We start from the raw sequence: 20,969 nt of genomic DNA, 5'->3' as shown, positions 1-20,969 counted from the left end.
ACTTTAATATTTTAATAATTTTTAATTTCCTTTTTTATTAAATTTTAATAATATAATATTTTTTAATAAAATAAATATTATGATACTATAAGAAAGTGAACAAAAAAACTATAAAACGTTTAGTGAATATATTGTAACACCTACCGCTATAGGAACATGAGACTCATGAGAAAAATGCCACCTTACTAAAATATGAGCGATCAATATCATCTATTAAAAGTATAAAAATACATATCTTATGCGAAACACGAGAGTTTTAAAAATTAGAGGATATAGCTGCCATTTAGCTTGTGTATGTACAGTTTCCCTTGTGTTTAAAAAGTATGAACCACAAATATCAGTAGCTGAAGATCGGTGCATACTATCTTTCGACTCAATAAATGACAATGAAATGAAGTATCGTATAGAAGCAACATGGTCTCTAACATTAGACTCCTGAGGAAAAATGCAGCATCTCACTATTCTCTTGTTATAACAGCAAAGCAAGAAAAGACAGACTAAAATTAATCTGTCTACCCTTTAGACTCCATTTTGCCAACAGGAAGGAATGTCAATACGAACGTAGATATGGTTGAAGTGAGAATGAATTTATAATTATCTTATTTGATGTCTATTCATAGCTAGATGGGCCGGGGGAACAGGAGAAACAACCACATCAAAAGGTGAATTTATGCTGACCAGAGATATATGGAGGCTGGTAAATCTTTTACATTACATAAAAAAGCTGTCTCTGCTACACCATTATGCAGCTCTTACTTAACTTAGATTAACACTTCTAACTGGACAAAATCAGGAAGCAATCAAGAAAAAGGACAAAAGTCAACCAACTATACCCTGTATACACTCACTAATCCAAAAATCTTATGTACTGATACAGTTTCAGCGACGATGATCAATGACCTCAACTTGAAGAACCTCCATACAAAATCGGAAGTAGTAAAAAAGCTCAAGGCGCTGTGGTTGGCAGATACAAGACGTTGAGAGCAATATTACCCATTGACAGAAAGAATTACATACCACATAACTAACTTAAAGTCTGCAGACACCACCTGAATTGCTGATTTCATTAATCCTATACATAGTAGCCTTTTGCCATCTTCCCCATGTTTACAAGCCCATAGATATATAATAATGCTGAATTCATTCCATGCATGAACTCTGTCTTCAATAGAAGTTTTTTAATTATAAATCTTTACTGGCTTCTCAAAAGTGTGGCGATTCTGAAACAAAAGCCATATAATTTTGAATGGAGTAAATAAAACCAAGTTTTATACCCTCAAAACCAAATTGTACTTGAGGAAAGCTTGCTCGTTAAAAGATTCACTAACCTGGTTGACAGCATATGATCTTTTAGGAGCATTGTCAGTATGCTCCAAGCCAAGATATTGCTCCCAAGCACCATAAACATCTCTTCTCTATTAAAAATTAACAAAGAAAGTACAATGTAAACAAATTCGAACATGAATACAGAGGTGGACATTTGTTTTAAGAAAAATAATTACGATTAAGTTTCATATCATCCCACCTGAAAACGACTGGATACAATGTCAGAATCTTGAAGGTACTCCGGACGCCCTAGTGATAGAAATGCAAACTTCCACTGGCCAAACGAGAAATATGTTCGGTGAATTGAAATCAGATATACTAAATTTTTTTTTCTCATTGAACTGTCAAGCAAACAAAATTACACAAATATCTGCGCAAAAATAAAAAATAACACAGGTAAATGAGGAAATACCTTGCCAAACTCATCATCAGGAACTTGAAGTTTCTTTTGTATTCGCACCTTAATTTCAGATAGAGTTTCTCCTTCATGTATAACCAGAAAAAAAGGTTCCCCAAAGTTCTGAATTTGCTGTAAATTTTGAAGGGAAAAGAAAAATACAATACTTTTGTCATATAATATCAGGACGAAATATGAAGGACATTAAATTTTTCAAATTTAATAATAAAAGATATATCAATTAAAACTAGTTACCATTTGGTTTTGAGCTGTGTCTTTATTGAAATGGTACACGTGAATTAGACGATCATGAGGACCAAGGCTTTTCTCTTCATCTGGAATCTATTAAATTTGAAAATGACCATGCAGGTATTACAATTATTTAGGGAGGGAAATTGAACAAAAATATAATATAATGACATATGTAGAAGAGGCAGTTGGTGTCATCATTTCAGCAATAAAGCAGGAATACTTCATTATACTAAATGCCCCCTTGTTTTAGATTCCTACCTCCTCTGCTCGTAATGTCCAGTACTGATCATTAATGTTTTCAATCTTTTCATTGGGAGGAAAGACCTGCACAGATACGATTATACTGAATGGTAAATTTAATCAAGATTTCCCGATGATTTTTTTGGTAACCATAACACATTATAACAAATCCACATGACATCAATGCATGTGTAATTCTTTACCTTGTATATTTTGTGATAGAAGACTTCAAGCAACCTAAGTTCCGCTTTAGGATCAGATAACTCTACCTGAGCAATAATAATAGGCGTGATGTATAGAAATAGTACACTGTCATCTAGAAGTTATTAATGGAGGTAAATTGGGCAGCTTTATTAGGGAAACTTGGTATATACCCCAAATTGCAGTCCCAACTAATGTTACGAAAACCATACTGACCCTTGTTAGAAATGCACTTGACCAGGTTGACTGGAGTGACCTGACTGGATCATTCGAAAATATAATAACCAGGTACAAGTTGATGGAGCTTATTGTTTAAAAACCATTACTACTTTCTTAGGATAAAGATACTAAATTTGGAGTAGATTTGTCAAATTGTGTTGTAGACAGACATGTATAGTAATAGATAGGGTAAACTAGTAACCCAATGATCCAATCACTAACCCGGTACCTCGAGAACTAACACAGCAATACAGTAGTTTGCCTAACTAATCAATGTTGAATCTCCAAAGGTTAGTTGACTACTTGATTTCCCTTTCAACTACAGAAGAAGCCACACGTGATATTTGTGTGCATTTGTGACTTATGCCCGTAGTGTTGTGTACGTAGGCAAGTGAATGAATCAAAGCTTAAGAATTTCACCTTTGTTTTAAGATCATCCAGGACATCCCCAACAGTGCTCTGCTTTGGGAGTCGGATAGTATGAATAACCACCTGACAAAAATATATAAAGAAACACAGAAAGGTGTTATGGGCAAAAAAAACTACAAAAAAATGGAAGAGAAATCTGGTCAGCATACTCACTTCATCTTTAATGGCATGATGAAATGCAACTTTCAGAGTTTTCAAACCTTGTAATTCTGGTAGAGGGATGTCAAGTACTTCATAGTACAATATATCTGACGTCTGACATTGAAGAAAGGAATAAGATCTATTGTCTTTCCAAAAGCTACAATTATTATTAATGTATCAATAACTACCTGATTGTAATGAACTAACATATCAGACAAATGTTCTACCCCTCGATATTTAATGGGCTGGGGTTTTGGTTGTTGAGAGTAGCAGTTGTGTGGTGTCAGCCGTATTTTGGACGGATCATCCAAACCAAGTTGTTGGGCTACTCTCTCGACTACATCATCATAGGTAAAAAGCCTTGACCTAGAAATTAGTAAATCAAGAGTATAAAAGCCTTGTACTGCATAAAAACTACATCTGCTCTTTAATAAAATAGAATAAACAGTATATATTTAACAATTTGAGATGCTTACATCTCTAAGAAAAAGTCATCTTCTTTAGGTCTCTCGAGAGATCGAAAGTGAACCACCTATGAATACATAAAATTATAAGCAATTTTTGTTCTTATTTCAATATTAACATGAAATTTTCAAGATTAATTAATTACACATACAGATATGAACAAGCACAGGTATGTTGTGAAAAGAGGGCAAGATATCAAAAACATGACTGCATTTTGGGAAATTCCATGTCTACATCACAAAACTCAAACAAATTTGTATGAAGTAACCAAAACAGGAACGTACCTGGCGATTGTGCACATATTCTAAATATGAGGGCACATCTGGATAACGGACATTGTCCCCAATATCCATAGAGGAAGCCTTCTGAAAGCATATGATATCACCATCTTCCAGCTGCAAATATAGAATATAAGCCAATAAACTAAATTGAGGTATTTGGCTATGTAATAGTGGGAATCCTTACATAGAATAGTGGATTCTAATGTTATTACTGAAACATTCCCAATTAACTTGATTGCCAGAATATTATTGCTGAACATTCTCAGACTAGTTTCATTCCCAAGGAAGGAGGTAGGGTGGGTTTGCTCTATTCTCTTAGCAAGAGAATATTTCTTACATGAAAGTTGTCTAGAAACACTTGACCTGGTCGTCATCAATCTAACATAACCATATCATTTTCTGAGGTGACCACCTTATGCAGTCAAGGATTGCCACATCATGGCAACTCCATGTCAGTACCATTGACTGACAGTAGGAGGCACCCATCTGCCCCCATCACCAGAATAGGTCACTGTCAGCAATAACTGATAGTTACAACAGTGACCACAAACTGTCCCTCTGCTATGTCAGAAGTTGACAATAGCTGATGACCTATCACAGGAATCCAGCAACACCCCACCACTACTGCCACTCGTGTCAGTCCCCAGAATGTTTTGGTCAATCAGACATTGCAATTGTAATTTCTAGTAATACCATTCCCAAAATTCCAAGGAATTATTTTCGAAAGCTGAAACAAGTCGTGCATCAATTATGGATATAACTCACCTGGCTAGTTCGAAAGGTTACTTTCTTGTCAATAGGTTCGCACATGACATTTGGTTCAAACTTAATTTCCTGCAAATAAAAGTCAGTCAATCCACAAATGGCACAATCCAGTCTCGGATCATAAAAATGAATACAAAGCATGGATATAACACAGGACACATTCGGCTCAAAACAGGGATAAGGAAAATGATAGACAAAGGAATATTAGAAGCTATAATCCAGTCTGCCTCTCCCCACTCTCCACTCTTCCCAAATACTGACTCCTCACTGCACGCCCCTCACCTCATCATTCAGTAACTAAGTATCATTCCCTCAACTACTGGCCCCACTATCTGTCTCATTCCCTACACTACTGGCCCCACTCTCTTTCTCATTCCCTCCACTATCAGGCCCCACTCTCTTTTTCATTCTCTTCACTACTGGGTCACACTCTCTTTCTCCGAGTGTAGACTTGCCATATTCAGGGCCTTTCAGTTTTCTCAAGTATATTAGGCCCATAAGCATCTTGTTGATGTCTAGGAGTCTTATCAGGAAATTTCAAAAACTTAAGGCACAAGATAGCAATAATGCAACACATAAAATTAATCTGAATTTAACATAAAAGTTATGGGAGAATTCCAGATTAAAAAGAGTAAAGGACATTATAGACATCAAATTGAGCTGGTATTCCAATCAATATTGGTATAACTAAAGAAAAGTAAAAAAATGATCAATGTAATTATATGATGTCATGTAGTATCCCATATTGAAATGTGACAAGGTTAAAACACAAACGGCTATGATTCAAAGTATCCATCCTTTATAAGGTCCTACCCTTTTTACATAATGCAGGAACCAATTAATTTCTATAACATAAAGCACTAATCTGTTATTATTACAGATATTGCATTAGCTGGAATTCACTGTATTTGGCATTTTACATTTCATTTCACTCTAATGTAGTTCTATTCTGTTTAGCCTTTCTGTTTTAGTTTTACAATCAATCTTTTCCTTTTAGTTAGTTACAAGATGTTACTAGTTATAGGTAGTTATTGACTCGGTGCTTAGTAACACTTATACCTATATATAGATATATATGTTGTAATCACAGTTGATATTGAATCTAGTTTTTTCTTTTCTTCATATCTGTTCTTTATCTCTTCCTCGGTCTATTACTTACAACACACTGATGCCAAAACCGTTCACTAGAAAATTTAGTGGCTAAAACAATGAAATATATTAAAAAATGGACTTTAAACCTAACTCAATCTTATAAAACTGGCTTATAAGATGAGGTATGCACCCACTTATATACTATTAAATGTCTTAATCTCTAATTAATGTGGGATCTCCAACACACACCCCTCATGTCAAGACCTGCCAACTCATGCGTCAGATATTATGGGTGGTCATAGTGGTCCGATAGTGGGTAGCCTGATAAGCCCAACAAACTCTTGTAGAATAGGCTCTAAATGGTTCTGATACCATATTTACTAAAATGGGAAAAAGAAGAGACAGAAAAAGACAAAAGTTCAGGTAGCATGAAAGCAAATATACTAGAATTTCAGTCAAAAACCAACTTCATTACCATCATCACTACATATTTAGCTGTTCATTCAGTTAAAGAGAGTTAAAGGAACCAATACAAACCAACCTCATAAAGTGCAATATCTTCTTCAGGGTCATAACCAGCCATTTCATTTAACCTCGTTAAGATTTCCAATGGCTTTCCAGTACACTTCACAAAGATCCTTCCAACATAACTGCCATTATAATGAAATAAATCTTAGGTCAACCTAGGTCTCATAAAAATGTTAAAATAAAGAAATTACTCAGTACCGCAGCTCCTCTTTTTCAGGATCATACAGCTTGAAGAAAAGTAATAGATCATCCTTGGTCTTTTCAGGTGGTGCGATGGGACGAGAATCCTAAACATTAATGCAAATTTTCAACAGGACTACTTTCGAGTTGTACACTAAAATTTCATAATACTAATTTCAATTAATACAAACGTTACCATCCCCATCTCCACTTCCAAAAACAATTTTAATTCTGCATTGTGAACCTTGTTTGATACTTCTCTCAATTGTCCAACCTGCAATGCAGTGAAGTACATTGAGAAAAACTTCAAATCATATGATTCTTCATTTCATATAACCAAGCACCAACACAAATAAAAATTAAAAGACATCAAAGCATTCCCAGAACAAGGAATACAGACCCAAGGATCCACAACAATTAATATGGACAACACTACTGAAATAATGATTTTTTTTTTGTTTCAAGAAAGAAAAAACAGTCAACAATGGGGAAAGTGAAAAACAAAAGCAACCCATGAACCATTAGGCCAGCTTACAAAATGAAATAAACATATAGCAAGATAGCACCATAATGAAATAATTAAAACAAAACAAAGCTATAATTCAAAAAACATAACCAAATGGTTGAAGGAGCTTAATATAATTGTAAAACATCTCGATGATCAAGAAACAATTAGCCAGCAGCAAACTAAAAGGGACAAAGTAGAAACAAAATCTCCAAGCAAACAAGAGAATTTACAGATTGTGCTTCCTCAGCAGGTGTCAATGGTCTGTTGGGACGATAAGTATGGTTTTGCCTCTTAGCCCATATCCAATACCGCTGAAATTGAACTGGAACATCAAATTCTTTTGCAACCTCTTCCTGTATAAAAGAGAAGGTGCAAAAATGGGCATTAAAATAAAATTACGATATAAAGTATTTAAAGAAATGCTATACGACAAACTAAGCAATCATCACTAACATTTTAAATTATTGTTACAACAGATATTGATCATGTTGATTCATGTAATACATTTCATTATATCCTTCTAATTTTCAGATCTCATATATATGGTCAAATTATTGTACATGAGTACAAGGCAATTCTCACTCAACAAAGCTTTTTAGAATTGAATCAGACCTAAACTCACATTCTCTTATACCATAAGCCATACAAGTCAATGTTGTTAGCCCAATTGTGTCACCCAATTTCAGAGCACTTACAAACCCCATGTACAAAATGTCTACTCAACAAGCACGAGGTTTGGAGATGTCATATGGACTAGAGATATGAACAAATTATACTATATAAGTGGCCAACAACTCTCATCTTACAATTCAATTTTATAAAGTTGAGTTAAATCTAAATTCACATTATGAGCTTATAAGGTGATGTGCCTCACTAACATACCCTTTTCATACCCCATCGGTAGGCGATTAGATATTTATTCTCCAATAAGTTCCATAATGTAATATTCCATAGAATTTGGCTAGACTTTTAAGGTCTTCTGTTCTTATGAAAGGAGAATGTAGGTCACAAAATTTTAAAGTTGTAAAAAGTAATCATAGTTGTCATACGCAGATATATCATCCGTCAATACAAAATAGAAATTGCAATGAATCTATAGAGATTTACAACAAATTTACAGACTTCACAGTACTCTTTGCCTTTAAAACTGAACAGTCATTTAAAATCATTTTCTTTGGCACTGTCTGTACCCTGCTACTCATGTGAATTTTGTGGTTAGAATCAAAGGTTTTGGAAGAGGAATTAGCCACATCAAAACAGACTGAACCCAACAGCTATCCATCTAAGCTACCACAATGGATTGGGTTATAGGACTGAAACCACCAACGAAATGCAGGTTGCATTGACCCACCAGATTGAGATTAATTCATTATTATTTTAAAAATTTAAAGTCAAATGTTTTATATATTTCAGCTGTATATTTGCTTTGTCGTTGATGAATACGATAGTGGTGTATGGTTGTTATTTTCTATATCAATATTTATTTTGTGGGTTAACTCATAAATTATCTTTTTTTAAATATTTATTACATATAATCCTTTTCAAACTTCTGCAAATCAAACAAACCCATAATGCAACAAATCACATATAGGGTAGGGTAGGGTTTAGATTTCCAAACTTTGAAAAAATGGGTTCAACACAACACACTTTTTAGTGAGTTTAATGCAGATTGGGTAATTTCTTCCTATATTTTGGTACATTTGCCTCTACTAGGAGGAAGGAGGCCAAATTTCTTCTATATTTTGGTATATTCTTAGATACAATATCATTCTTGTATCTAAGAATATTTTTCAGTATTAGATTATTTCTTAGGAGTGGATATCAAGCTCCCTTGTATTTCCTATTTTGTTTTGTTATTTTATTAATATTAGAGCTTGAAGTATAGCACTAGTATCAAGGGCTTTAGAAATCTCTCATTTATTGTTGTTGGTTGCATCAATTGTCCTATGACAAAAACTAGGTAGGTCAACTCATAAGAGTTCAATTCCTGACAAGGTGGTGCATCAGTTGTCCCATAGACCAAGTCACAATAGAATTGTTGTGCTAAGTCACAATAGATTTTTTTCCTTAGGTTGTTACAATATCAAGTAGAAAATGTTGTGACGTAACTTAAGTTATAACTTTTGACCTATTGGTAAGTGCATGAACCAACTATTGATATCAAAGCCAAGGTCAAAAGTTCAATTACTAGAGGGACAATTGTTAAGGGGCAGACTGTTGTAGATTGCATTAAATGTCTCATGGCAAAGACCAACTGAGCAAAGTCACAATCGAAGAGTTTAATTCCTAAAAAGACCATTGAGGGAAAGATTGTTGTAGGGTGCATCCATTTCCCTCTCAACAATTGCCCCGCTAGGAATCGAAGTCCTCAATCGTGACTTGACCTACCTAACCTCCGCCATAGCACAACTGATGCAACTTGCAACTTTCTTCCCTTCAACAATTGCCCCACTAAGAATCGAATTTGTGACCTTAGCTCTAATACCAATTGTTGGATCCAACACTAACCTGTAGGACAAAAGTTATACTTTTAAGCCTAGTGATAAGCACTCCATCAAACATCTTTTCTATCGTATGATTAGGAGAATATTGTTCAACAATTCCTATTTTCATCCCTCCCTACCAAAATTTTCAACAATTAATGCAATCTACAACTATAACGTAGTTTTTTCACTCTTGAAAATGTATCCATGAAACTTCTCCATTGAAAAGTAATTATAAGGAACAAAATCAATATCTAGTAATGGAAAATATCTGGTTATTTGCTAAGCCTATTGTGTCATCCGTTATCGGGCCATTATTGAACTACCTACAAATATTTAGTCTCATGCTTGAAATGTCCAGTGCATAGTGTAAAGAAGTTGTTGGAGATCCCACGTTGAGTAGAGATAAAGTCAATTAACAGTATCTAAGTGGGAGCACTCCTCACCTTACAAGCCGGTTTTGTGAGGATGAGTTAGGCTTATACTCATATCTCAATATGATATCAGAGGCTGTTCTTATAAGATTTGTTGGGTCTATCATGTCATCCGCTATCACACCGTTATTAGATCACCCACAAATATCTAATCTCATGCTCAAGATGTACATGTCTAAACATGAGGGGGTGTTTGACATATGACATTGACTAGACACAAGGTCAATTTACAGTATATAAGTGGGGACAGTCCTCACATTACAAGCCGGTTTTGTAAGAGTGAATTAGGCTTAGAGGTATGTCGGAAATCCCACGTCGACCAAAGATATGGCCAAATTATAGCATATAAGTAGGTTTAGGATTTACAATTTAAGCCAAATTATATAAATGCAAACCTAATCTTACGAGAAATTTTGTAGCCTTGAGTTAGCTTAAATTTAAATCAACTTTTTGAAGAGGGGAGACATTAAAAGAATGTAACTTCATTTCATTCTGGCATCGATGTATTTTTAGGCTGCAGCATCAATAAATCTCGGTATTTTGGTTACTTTAAATTATATATCTCAATATCATAATTGTATGTTTTATACCATTTTCTGTGAGGCTAATTTAATTTGCCCTTCACTCTGAATTCTTAAATGAAAAAATAATGCAGTATCAAGACCAAGCAAAAGGGCATGACTGCAGAAGATACCTTGAAAAGATTAAAAGATGTCTGCTTTTGGACTCTGAAACTACGAACTTTGTCATGGTCTACAAGATCAAAGTATATAGCCTTTCCAATCTGCACTTTCAGGTCTTCATCTCGTGCCACCTAAGAATATCATATCAGTAATAACAAACATAATTTATTGTGTAATTCAAAACCTTGGTTAAGTGCACGATAAACAATATTCAATCGCTCCTGTAAGTCACGGTAAAAACTAAGAACCTTTATAATAGTATAAAGGTGAGCTTCTGCCTTTTCTTTCTTTTTGTGCTCTTTCTCTTCTTGTTCTTTCTTCAACCTCTCCTACATTAATTCATTGCAGAAAATCATACCCGATTTCCATAATAAAGCAACCTAAATAACAGAAAAATAAAAAGTAGAGGACACAGCAAATTGAAATTCACTTAATTTTGGCCCAATATGTTCATAAGGCCTGCAGTTTCTCATTAGAACAAAATTCAGAGATCAAGGAGAAAAAAAGACAAGATAAAACAGGATATGTTCATAAGTGCAATCATGTTGAGAGCTACACTGAGCAGGAAATGCTTTCTTAGACCTATTCTCAAATAAACAGCCATCTAAGTTAAAGCAAGTGTTTTAGACTCTAATGTAGATAAGAATACACTCTTACCCTTAAATGTGCTGCAATGTCTTTCTCATCCACATTGCATATGATTTTGTCCTTGTCACTTTCACGAATATACACCAACATATAAGCATTTGAGTATTTGGTGAACTTAAATGGAGTGTTATTGAACCCAGGAGTTGCCTGTGGTAACTGTTCAAACACAATCTTCCATCCTTAACAGAAAAATATTGAATAGGAAAAAAAAACATGGTCAAAGGGAATAAAATAATTACCTCTTCCTCACCACCATATTGCTCCTCTAATGCTCTTTTATTATCTTCTTTTGTCACCCTCTCATCGTCAAATTTATACCTGAATATGCCAGTCCAGATATTCACAGATAGTTAATACCAAGACAGGGTCAAAACGGGTATTTAAAAAACAGAAAAAAGAAGTTAAACAGCCTCCCTTATTGAATCCCTTACTGCAGTTATAGCCTCTAAATCTAATAAAGTATCAAACAGTCGCTAAATCTAATAAAGTAGCAGAGAACAGAATATTCCAATTCTCTAGCACTCCAACAGCCAGATTTCAAATATGAAGATGTGTGAAATATTATTTAGGAAAGGTGGGACAACCAACTCCATAGTCCTTTGCATGCTGCAGACTACATTTTGAATCCTGAATTGCATTATTCTCCAAATTTTAAAGCAGATACAAAAGTTAAATTTGGCCTATTGCAATGTATAAAAAAGATGGTGCCTAACCCTCAGGAGTAACACTTAATTGATTTGCAACTAGAAGATTTCAAGAATGAAAAAAAAAAGTTGTTTGGAAAGACATTGGTTATTAAGGCAATTGGGAAAAAGATTATAGCAACTTGGGGTAGTCTTATGGAGATCAACATCTAGAGATTCAAAGGTTTGTCATCCATGTATTTTGACATTTAGTTCTTTTGGATGTGAACATGACTAGATCGCATTTAAGATGATAAGATCTTAAAATTTGTGAAATTAGAATTAAAATATAGTAAATTAGTAATTACTTACGTATATTTACATATGCATTATTAGGTCCACACAAAGAGAATAAATTATTTGAAACAAGATACTATGAATGAAGTTGTTTATGACAAGGTTAATTCCAAATTTGTTGAGAAAAAGGAAGGTAGAAGAAGATCACCTAAGGAGTTTGAACATGATGGTATTCCATCCAATGATAAGTAGATTATGCAAAATGCTGAAGGAGGAGACAATTAAAAGATAGATTTAAATGATGATCCCAATTCAAATGGAGATGATGAACACTTGGTTGAAGATCAAGCCCAAGGTGGTGGGGACGAGGATGATGTTCTTGCCATCCACCTGTAGAGGTGGAGGATGTTCTTATTGATGTGCTTCATAAAGGAAATAGAGCTAATGAAGATCCCTTGAGTTTTCATTTTATTTGAATGATTTATATCAGATGAACTTAAGTTTGATGAGGTATTGACAAAGTGATCAATTTTACTTCAATTATTTACGTTATGTGCCCAAGGGTGTGTATCATACTTCCGTAGAAAATTCTAAAATCTCTGTCATGATCCCACAATTTACAATATTGTGAGCCCTTCACTATCTTTATCATAATCAGAATTTTAACTACCTTGCATGTGTCCCAATAATTGGACTACACAATAGTGCTCTTTTGTCATCTCCAACCTTAGAAATGTCCTTCTTGCTCCAAAAAATTCTAATAACTTTCTTTGTGTTTAAAAACTTACTCATGACCTAAATTGTTTTGTAACTTTCTTCCCCTCTCATTCAGTTTTTCTAGTATGGAAACAAGAAGGGCAATTGGAACTATTAAGGAATCCAGAACGTTGTATAACCCTAGAAATCAAGCAACCAAGGATAATAACAGTAAACAAAGGACAACCACATGTCTCCAATCTTCCACTTCCTCTCAAATATGTCCTTCTATTCTGGTATCAAAGTTTAAATGGCCTCAAACTAGAGCATTCATGTTTTTTTTTTGTTCATAATGAGAAATGTATTTTATAAGCCCTAGTTAGTTGTTTATTATCCTTTAAATCCCAACTAATATAATCTAATTTTTAGAGTTTGAACTTTTCTCAAACGATTTCATATACGACAAGCAGATATTCCCTTATTTTTGGCAAATATTTCAAGTAGTGTTATCACATCTCTCGCATACTAGCATAATTTAGCAAGTTTGGAGGCCAAGCTGAGGTCACTAGGACGGCGAATCGAATTCGGAGGGGACCAGAACGAGTTGTCGCACGGCTCAATGAATCGAAGGATGTTGGAGCTTCTCAATCTTCTACTCGACTCATGAACGATCATTTTTTGTCAAAAACATGGTGCATCGCATCACGGCCCACTTGTCCAAAATAATGCCCAAAACAACCTAAAATGTGATGCTTTGTTGGGTTAGTAAGAAATCTGAAACAAAACCAACGAACCTTCACTCGCTCTCGCCGCCACTACTCTCGCACTCGCACCATCATTGTCGCACTTCTCAATTGTGTTGACAACTACGCTTGTCTTCGCAATCGCGTTCGCAGTTACGCTTGTATTCCAACACCACTTGCTCTCCTCATCGTTTGTCGTCGCTTACTCTCACTGCTAGTCCTCGTCGTTGGTTGCTCATTGTTCTTTGTTACGTTCTTCTCTTCTCTTCTACTGCTCCCTTGGTGGAGCAAGGTGTGAGGGATTCAAGAAAAGAATTTCCTTGGATAATTAAGTGTATTAAACATTTATGAATTTTATTAATTATTTTATATCAATATTTTATGAACTAAGAATCTGTTTTGAATGTTTTTAGTTGTGTTGTAACTCTTACGATCCCTGAGTTACGATCCTCAAATTTAACAACATTGCCTATAACCAACTCCATAAATAAGTTACATTCCCTCTTAATAGGAGATCATAGTAACTATCGATACACAACCCCACATCCTCAAGTCAAGTAGGCAAGGTGAAAAGGTTTATTCAACGAAAAACCCATAAATAAATTACGATGTATGTTGTGCCTAATAGGTGTATCGTCGTGCACGAAAACATTAGGTAGCCCATTTTCATTAGGACACAAGTCATTATGACACAAGTTGTGCCCAATCGATTTAAGGCCTTGTTCTCCATTATCGTTTAGACAATTGCAAGTTCAAAAAATGAACTTGCGTTTGTTACGTAATGTGAAATTCTAAGCAAATGTCATGCCGATAAAGTTAGGTCAGGACTTGCCCGATAAGGTGGGTCTTTTGTAAATACCACCTAAAGAGGTTGATCTTATGGTCTTATGTAGATGTTGCCTAACAAGGTCGGTCTTATATAAGGTCGGGTTCACAATTCTCAACATTTCATACTTTGTTTCCTTATCAAGCTAGTATTATGATCTATTATAGGTATTGATAAGGGCTAATGCTTTTAAGTTGCGTATCACATTGTAAAACATCATATAAATCCTACCGTCAATACATCATGATTTATTTCCTTATTATTTAGCTAGGATTAAGATCTAGCAATCTAGAATTGCAATATCACATACTAAATGGGATTAAAAAAGCAAATGAACAAAAACATAACAAAACAAAGAAAAATCAATGTGGCAGTATCAAAGGCACATAAAATTGAGCAGAAAGCCAATATATGTGTAGGTTCTGGATAAGTTCATTAACAATTTTGATAAGGGCTATTGCTTTATAGTCTGTATCATATTACAATTGTAAAAGATCATATCTTAATGAATTAATACATCATATGATAACGGCACACTGCTCTCACTTGCTACAATCTTTTCAATCCTCGTTTTTCATGCCACAACCACACCTGTTTTTGTCATGCACTGGCCTCAATCACAAGGAAACTCAATTATTACTTTACTCCTCAGTCTCTAAGTGGTCACAGCCACCTCCTAACAAGTAACAACATTAGCATTCTCCTTCACACATCAACAGTCCAACAACACTTCACTCTTCCCAATTTTTTTCAAGTTACGGTTGCAAAACTGATCAAGCGAAGCTAACTCTCAGTCTTGGTTTCCTAACTCTAGGGCTTCATAGCATGTGATTAGTGCCTCTCAAAATATCCAACAAACTCCTAAACAGATCATCATTCACAACCAACTGGGTTTATATATTTTCTCATCTAGCTCTTCTGTACTCACTTCTTCACATAATCCTAAAATCAATGTTATTCTTGAGGATCAATAGCCTTTCATATCCACGAAAAGCCCCTAAAAGTGTTGAAATTAAAATTAGTACCTTGAAGTAAGAGTCATTTTTCTCATTAGTCCTTCGTATGGGAGATGTGAACTAATAGAGTTAGTTTCCTTATATACCACATTATGTGACAAGTCCACCACCACCTAACATACCAAGTTGAGGATAAGATGGTAGTTGACGTGTCACTTAACATGTCATGTTGACAAACTAAGTCTATCACAAGGCACCAACATGAAAAGTTGATCATACTTTGGGGTTCTAATTTTTAAATTCAACACTTTTAGGAACAGACTAGAAGGCGAGATACATTTTCAATAACCCGAAAGACTATTCGCCTATTAACAAATTCTTGCATGTTCATTACATCACAAAGAAACCTCATTAAGTGTTAACATATTTGCTCAAAAATAACAATGTTTATTGAGTTTCATGCTAGCCACTATTTTGCAAAATCTCAACCATCCAACAAAATCATGCTTCACGAACATGTTGCACTGGAGGACCTTTATCAATTTTCCAGTCAACATATTTAGCAACAAGATCAGCCTCCTAGTTCCCCTGTGCTTTGTTTACATTTTATTGTTTCCAATATTAATGTCAATCGCATACTGAGCAAATTGGCATTTACAGTTGGGCTATTCCAATTTGCATGTACTACATGTTGAACTTCCAACCTATAAATACTTTTTAACTAAATAAAGCATGCATGTCATTTTATTCTGCTTATTGTATGGCCAAAGTCCATGGACCACCCTCTAAACACTCTCTTACCAACTACATTTTCACCTTTCAAATTGAACTTCAGTAATTTGTGGAATCCTTCTCCCATTTCTACAAACAATTTCTCTTGTTATATTTCTTTTGTAAATGATTGCTCATGTTTTACATATGTATTTCTTTTCAAACACAAATCTGATGTTTTGTCTACTTTTGTGCAATTTTTGTGGTGAATTAGTCCCTACCATGTTTACCGTATCTCCCTAGACATTAATCATAGAACTATATCCCTAACAATCATTACTCTTCTTAGTCAAATGTCTCTCTTATTGTCTTATTGGGATCATGCCTTCCTTATAGCAGTTTATACTATCCTATGCACCTTAGAACTTTGTTGTTCCATACACAATCACCTGCCTATGGTTTTCTCAAAGTTATTGGTGTGCCAGTTTTTTGCTGCTTAGATCATATAATTCACACAAGCTGGAATTTCACTCCCTTCCACTCTACCTTCGATACTCTGCACCACAAGGGTTACAAATTTAAGCTATGAAGCACAGACATGAACACCAAACATGACATGCACATTGTGACACCTACAATTTTCAAAATGTAGGATACGACGATAAGGATGGATATACATATACACATATATATATATATATATGTGGGTGTGTAGACCTGTTGAACATTATTATGAATAATTTCCATTGACAATCAAGATTATATTCAAAAACAGAAATAAATAAGTTAGTCAAATATAATAACTTGAACACATAATATCCTAAGACAAAAACAAATTTAATACATCTATCTAAACATTAAAAGATCTAAAATTTCACCCCATTGTTGATCACCATCTTAAAACATCATTGTGTTTGTCCTTATTAATTGTCTCAAAATTGTGTTGAATGTTGCAAGAGTGTTGGAGCCAAAAAAAATGTTTAGATTAGAAACTTTAACAAAAGTGTTTGATACATGTTGAACACGTGTCAGTGTCGAACACAGAGACGTAGCATTGAAGACACAGAACACAGAAGACTCTACATCTCCAAAGATGTTTTTCCAACTAAAACAAATTTACCTTAACCTGAACTATTTTCCCCTATTCCATCTCTTTTTTTGTCCCTGCCATTGTTCCTACAATTTTACCCTCTTAAATACCTCTTCATATTTACTATCCACCAGACCTTCTCTACCTGCTAGACCTCTCAATACCCATCCCCTGCAAACCAAGTTAAAATCTAGAATTTAGAACCTCACATCCATCCTACATATATACTTGTCCCTATAGAACCTAAAACCACCAAACATGCTCTTGAAGATCCAAAATAGTTTTCTGCTGTAAAGGAAGAATTGCTTGGTCTATGCTCCCTCTTCCTCCTCACCAAGCTGCCATCAGCTGCAAGCATGTCTTTCAGGTTGAAGAAAATCCTGGTGGCACTGTTTGTAGATACAAAGCACAACTGGTTCCTAAAGAATTTAACCAGCACTCGAGTTTCGACTTTAGGGAGACATTCTCCCGTTATAAATACCGTCTATATTCAGATCATACTCAGACAAGCTCTTACTTGTAACTGGTCAATCTTTTAGATGTTCATAACACATTCCTCAATAGCATCCTTGATGATGAAGTCGACATGATCCAACCGCCAGGTTTTGAAGTAGATACCTCTTTTTTTCAAGCTTCACAAAACGATGTATGACCTTAAACAAGCTCCACACACCTAGTTTGGTGGACTCAGCCACCTGACAGCAGTTTGGTTTCAAAGACAGAAAATGTTACTCTTCCTTGCTCGCCTACAGTCATGAGTCCTGCATTGTATAATTATTGGCATGTGGGCAACATAACTATCATGGGTAGCTCCCTTCCCTTATCCACCATCTAAGAAACTGTACTGTCTTTTCTCTCAAATAATTTGGTAACCTTGACTAGTTCCTTGGCATATAGGTTTGTCCTTAACTCAACAGGTTCCTTCTCATGGTCCAAACCAAATACATTAAAGACTTGTTTGCTAAGACAAACGTCTTGAAGCTAAATCCATATCATCTCCTATGGTTTCAGGCTGCAAACTATTTTCCTATTAAACAGTTGTAACCAAGAGGTCAGTCAGTTAGACAATTGTAACTTCTTGTCAGATATTTTTCTTTTATGTTAGAAATCTCATATTGACTAGAGAGACGACTAAATTATAGTATATAAGTGTAAACTTCATCTTATATGTCACTTCCGTGAGGTTGTATATGGCTTAAAGTCCACTTTCTAAGATGGTATGACTGTGTATCCTAATAAGATTTTGTTCGGTCTATGGTGTTATCACCCCTATCAAGTATTTATTGGACTACCCAAAAATATTTAGTTACACGCTCGAGATGTCCAAGACTCAGTGTGATAGGATGTGTTGGAGATCCAAGATCAATTAGAGATATAACCAAATTATAATATAATTCGATGCAAATCTCACTTTAGAACCGGTTTTCTGAGGATGAGTTAAAATTAAAATTGTCTTTCTATGATTTTCCCCTTAAATGTCTTCTTTTTATTACACAGTTATAGCTTTTTACAATCTCCTTTCTATTAGACAGTTGTAACCAACAGGTTCAGTCAGTGACAACCAACACCCATCAGTGGTAATACCCTGGTCTACATATGACAACTATGAGAGAGAATTACCAACTTTTGTTTATTTACTGAGAATCAATAATACTTTACTTTCTCTATCTTAATATAAAACTAAATGGTTTGCTTCTGACTTGTGCCTCCCTACACAACACCAACCAGAACTCCTTGCCCAAAAAAAAAAAGATGTGCGTAACATAATCTGTTAAGACACTGTATTCCCAACAGCAAGTTATTGTTCTTCATATTTAATATATTTCTCTCATGTCCCCATCACATACATGTATAAATAAATCCTAGATACAATGAGCAGAAGAGAGCTCTCAAACTATTTACACATACCACTGTTCAGAGAGGGTTGGCCTGATAAAAGCATAATAATGTCCGCCATGCACACCTCCACTGTGAACCAAAACACTGGAAAAAAAATTTAACGTATGTTAAAACATAAGCACAAAACAAAATTGGATAACAATATCCTCACAGCATGGATAAACAAAATTTATAATTTTCAAGCATTTCTTTAATAAAAGGGTAATCCTATTTCATATGAGAAGATGCACAACAATACCTATTGTCAAAGAAAAAACTTTCAAATATAACTTCAGACACCAATTACATGCATTCCCCAATGACAGCAATTCACCAACTTTCCCTAATTTTTTTGTTATAATAGAAATGCCTATGAGAAAATTAACTATAAGAAAGAAAACATATTGTCCATAGTTTGAAATACAAAGGAAATGGAAGAGAAAGAAAATAGTCATGTGAGATCCACACAAAATCTTCGCTCTTCCCAATAGTCAGAAAAGTAGAATAATAGTTCAATTTTCTATTTTCATCCTTACAGTAACAAGGAAACTAAGCAACATGTACAGAAACAAGCCTATAAAAATTGCACATTGAAAGAAAACTCGGCAACTTATAAAGCAATGAAGCCCATAAAAATTGCACACTCATACTCTCAATAAACGAATACAAAACTAGGAATCACATACCGAATCACCAACCACAAAATAACCAGTTATGAATGCTCAAAAAAGTAAATAATCAAACTATAAAAGTGACTACCAAATGCAATTTATCTTAACAAACACTATCATTACACAGTCTGTATTAACAAACACTATCATTACCTGTGAAGTGTATAAAGATTGCGGACAGTCCTATCAGCATCAGGTGAAAGATATTTTCCATCATCACGGTCAAGATCAAGTTGCAAGGGAAACTCATAACGGTCATTAATCTATATAGTACGAGCACCAAGAAAAAATTAGACTACCATTTCCATTTGAAATCTATCAAACGTGAATGAATATTGAAAGAAGCATAGACACTCATAATAATAGCTAATACCCATCCGCTCTCTAGCAGAAAATCTTCTGTTTTTGTGTATAATACACAATCCCTATCCCTGGCCATAGCAGTTACAAAAAACTATTTTTCTAACAAGTATAATTAACCAACGGTGGTGTAGGGTCCACCATGTATTGCAATTGTATAAAGCGCTATCCTTTAAATCCTACCAAAACTACTCAATCACTCAGCAAGCAACTATTTTGCAACACCACCAACCACTTTAGATCAAATTGCCTTCCAAATACACACCAAATCACTTTCTTGGAAGAATAAACAGTATCAGTAGCAAATTAGCGATACCATGAAAGCACCACTACTAACAACCAAAAAGGGGTAGCATCATACATTGTCATGCATAATTTTAACACTCTTCGTTGGCATGTTACAGTACAGCTAAAGCGCACCAGATGCAGCTCACTCCATATGACAGTTACACTAATTGAAGCCCTATTTGAGAGCATGCAATAAAAAATTTCAGCATTCGAAGGTACTAACTGCAAAAAAATATCAGCAATTTATCAATTGGACCACCAACCTTAACCATAGTATCCCGCATAAAGTCATATTCAAATCTTTTTAGCTGAAGTTGAAGAACAGGAGGAAATTCAACAAATAGGACACCCTTCTTAGCATCCTGAAATAGTCATGTTCATTAAAAAGTAAATTAGTTTACGCATCAAGCTTAATAAAAATAAATCTGCTTAAAGTTTTGCATTCAGGCAACCAAGCAACTTAACAAAATATGAAGAGACTGTTTGGAGCTGTAGAGAGAAATAGTAGAGTTGTGATAGAATCCCCTAGTTGGTTGGGCAAAGCTGAGGAACATATAT

At 34.7% G+C, this 20,969-nt stretch overlaps 1 protein-coding gene across 2 annotated transcripts in view; it reads right to left on the bottom strand.

Annotated features, from left to right (window-relative positions):
• Positions 1-657: 657 nt before the first annotated feature.
• The window catches only part of LOC137830920 (ubiquitin C-terminal hydrolase 13), a 32,528-nt gene continuing 12,216 nt past the window's right edge, over positions 658-20,969 (bottom strand). For both annotated transcript variants that reach the window (XM_068638329.2, XM_068638332.2), the window contains exons 9-32: positions 20,675-20,773; positions 19,917-20,026; positions 19,123-19,197; positions 11,512-11,590; positions 11,282-11,428; positions 10,873-10,953; positions 10,636-10,755; positions 7,255-7,377; positions 6,713-6,790; positions 6,535-6,623; positions 6,350-6,458; positions 4,717-4,785; positions 3,955-4,065; positions 3,682-3,737; positions 3,394-3,571; positions 3,218-3,319; positions 3,056-3,127; positions 2,419-2,484; positions 2,234-2,299; positions 1,979-2,065; positions 1,739-1,855; positions 1,526-1,600; positions 1,329-1,415; positions 658-1,220 (exon numbers count right to left, since the gene is read on the bottom strand). In XM_068638329.2, coding sequence (XP_068494430.1) covers positions 1,179-1,220; positions 1,329-1,415; positions 1,526-1,600; positions 1,739-1,855; positions 1,979-2,065; positions 2,234-2,299; positions 2,419-2,484; positions 3,056-3,127; positions 3,218-3,319; positions 3,394-3,571; positions 3,682-3,737; positions 3,955-4,065; positions 4,717-4,785; positions 6,350-6,458; positions 6,535-6,623; positions 6,713-6,790; positions 7,255-7,377; positions 10,636-10,755; positions 10,873-10,953; positions 11,282-11,428; positions 11,512-11,590; positions 19,123-19,197; positions 19,917-20,026; positions 20,675-20,773 — 2,238 coding nt within the window. In that variant the 3' untranslated portion in view covers positions 658-1,178. The remainder of the gene's footprint in view (positions 1,221-1,328; positions 1,416-1,525; positions 1,601-1,738; positions 1,856-1,978; positions 2,066-2,233; positions 2,300-2,418; positions 2,485-3,055; positions 3,128-3,217; positions 3,320-3,393; positions 3,572-3,681; positions 3,738-3,954; positions 4,066-4,716; positions 4,786-6,349; positions 6,459-6,534; positions 6,624-6,712; positions 6,791-7,254; positions 7,378-10,635; positions 10,756-10,872; positions 10,954-11,281; positions 11,429-11,511; positions 11,591-19,122; positions 19,198-19,916; positions 20,027-20,674; positions 20,774-20,969) is intronic.

Source organism: Phaseolus vulgaris, chromosome 6 (genome assembly GCF_051622355.1).
Source record: "Phaseolus vulgaris cultivar YP4 chromosome 6, ASM5162235v1, whole genome shotgun sequence".
In the NCBI taxonomy this organism is placed as follows: Eukaryota; Viridiplantae; Streptophyta; class Magnoliopsida; order Fabales; family Fabaceae; genus Phaseolus; species Phaseolus vulgaris.
The sequence above is the reverse complement of the archived record's forward strand: the minus strand, read 5'-3'. Positions and strand labels throughout refer to the sequence as shown.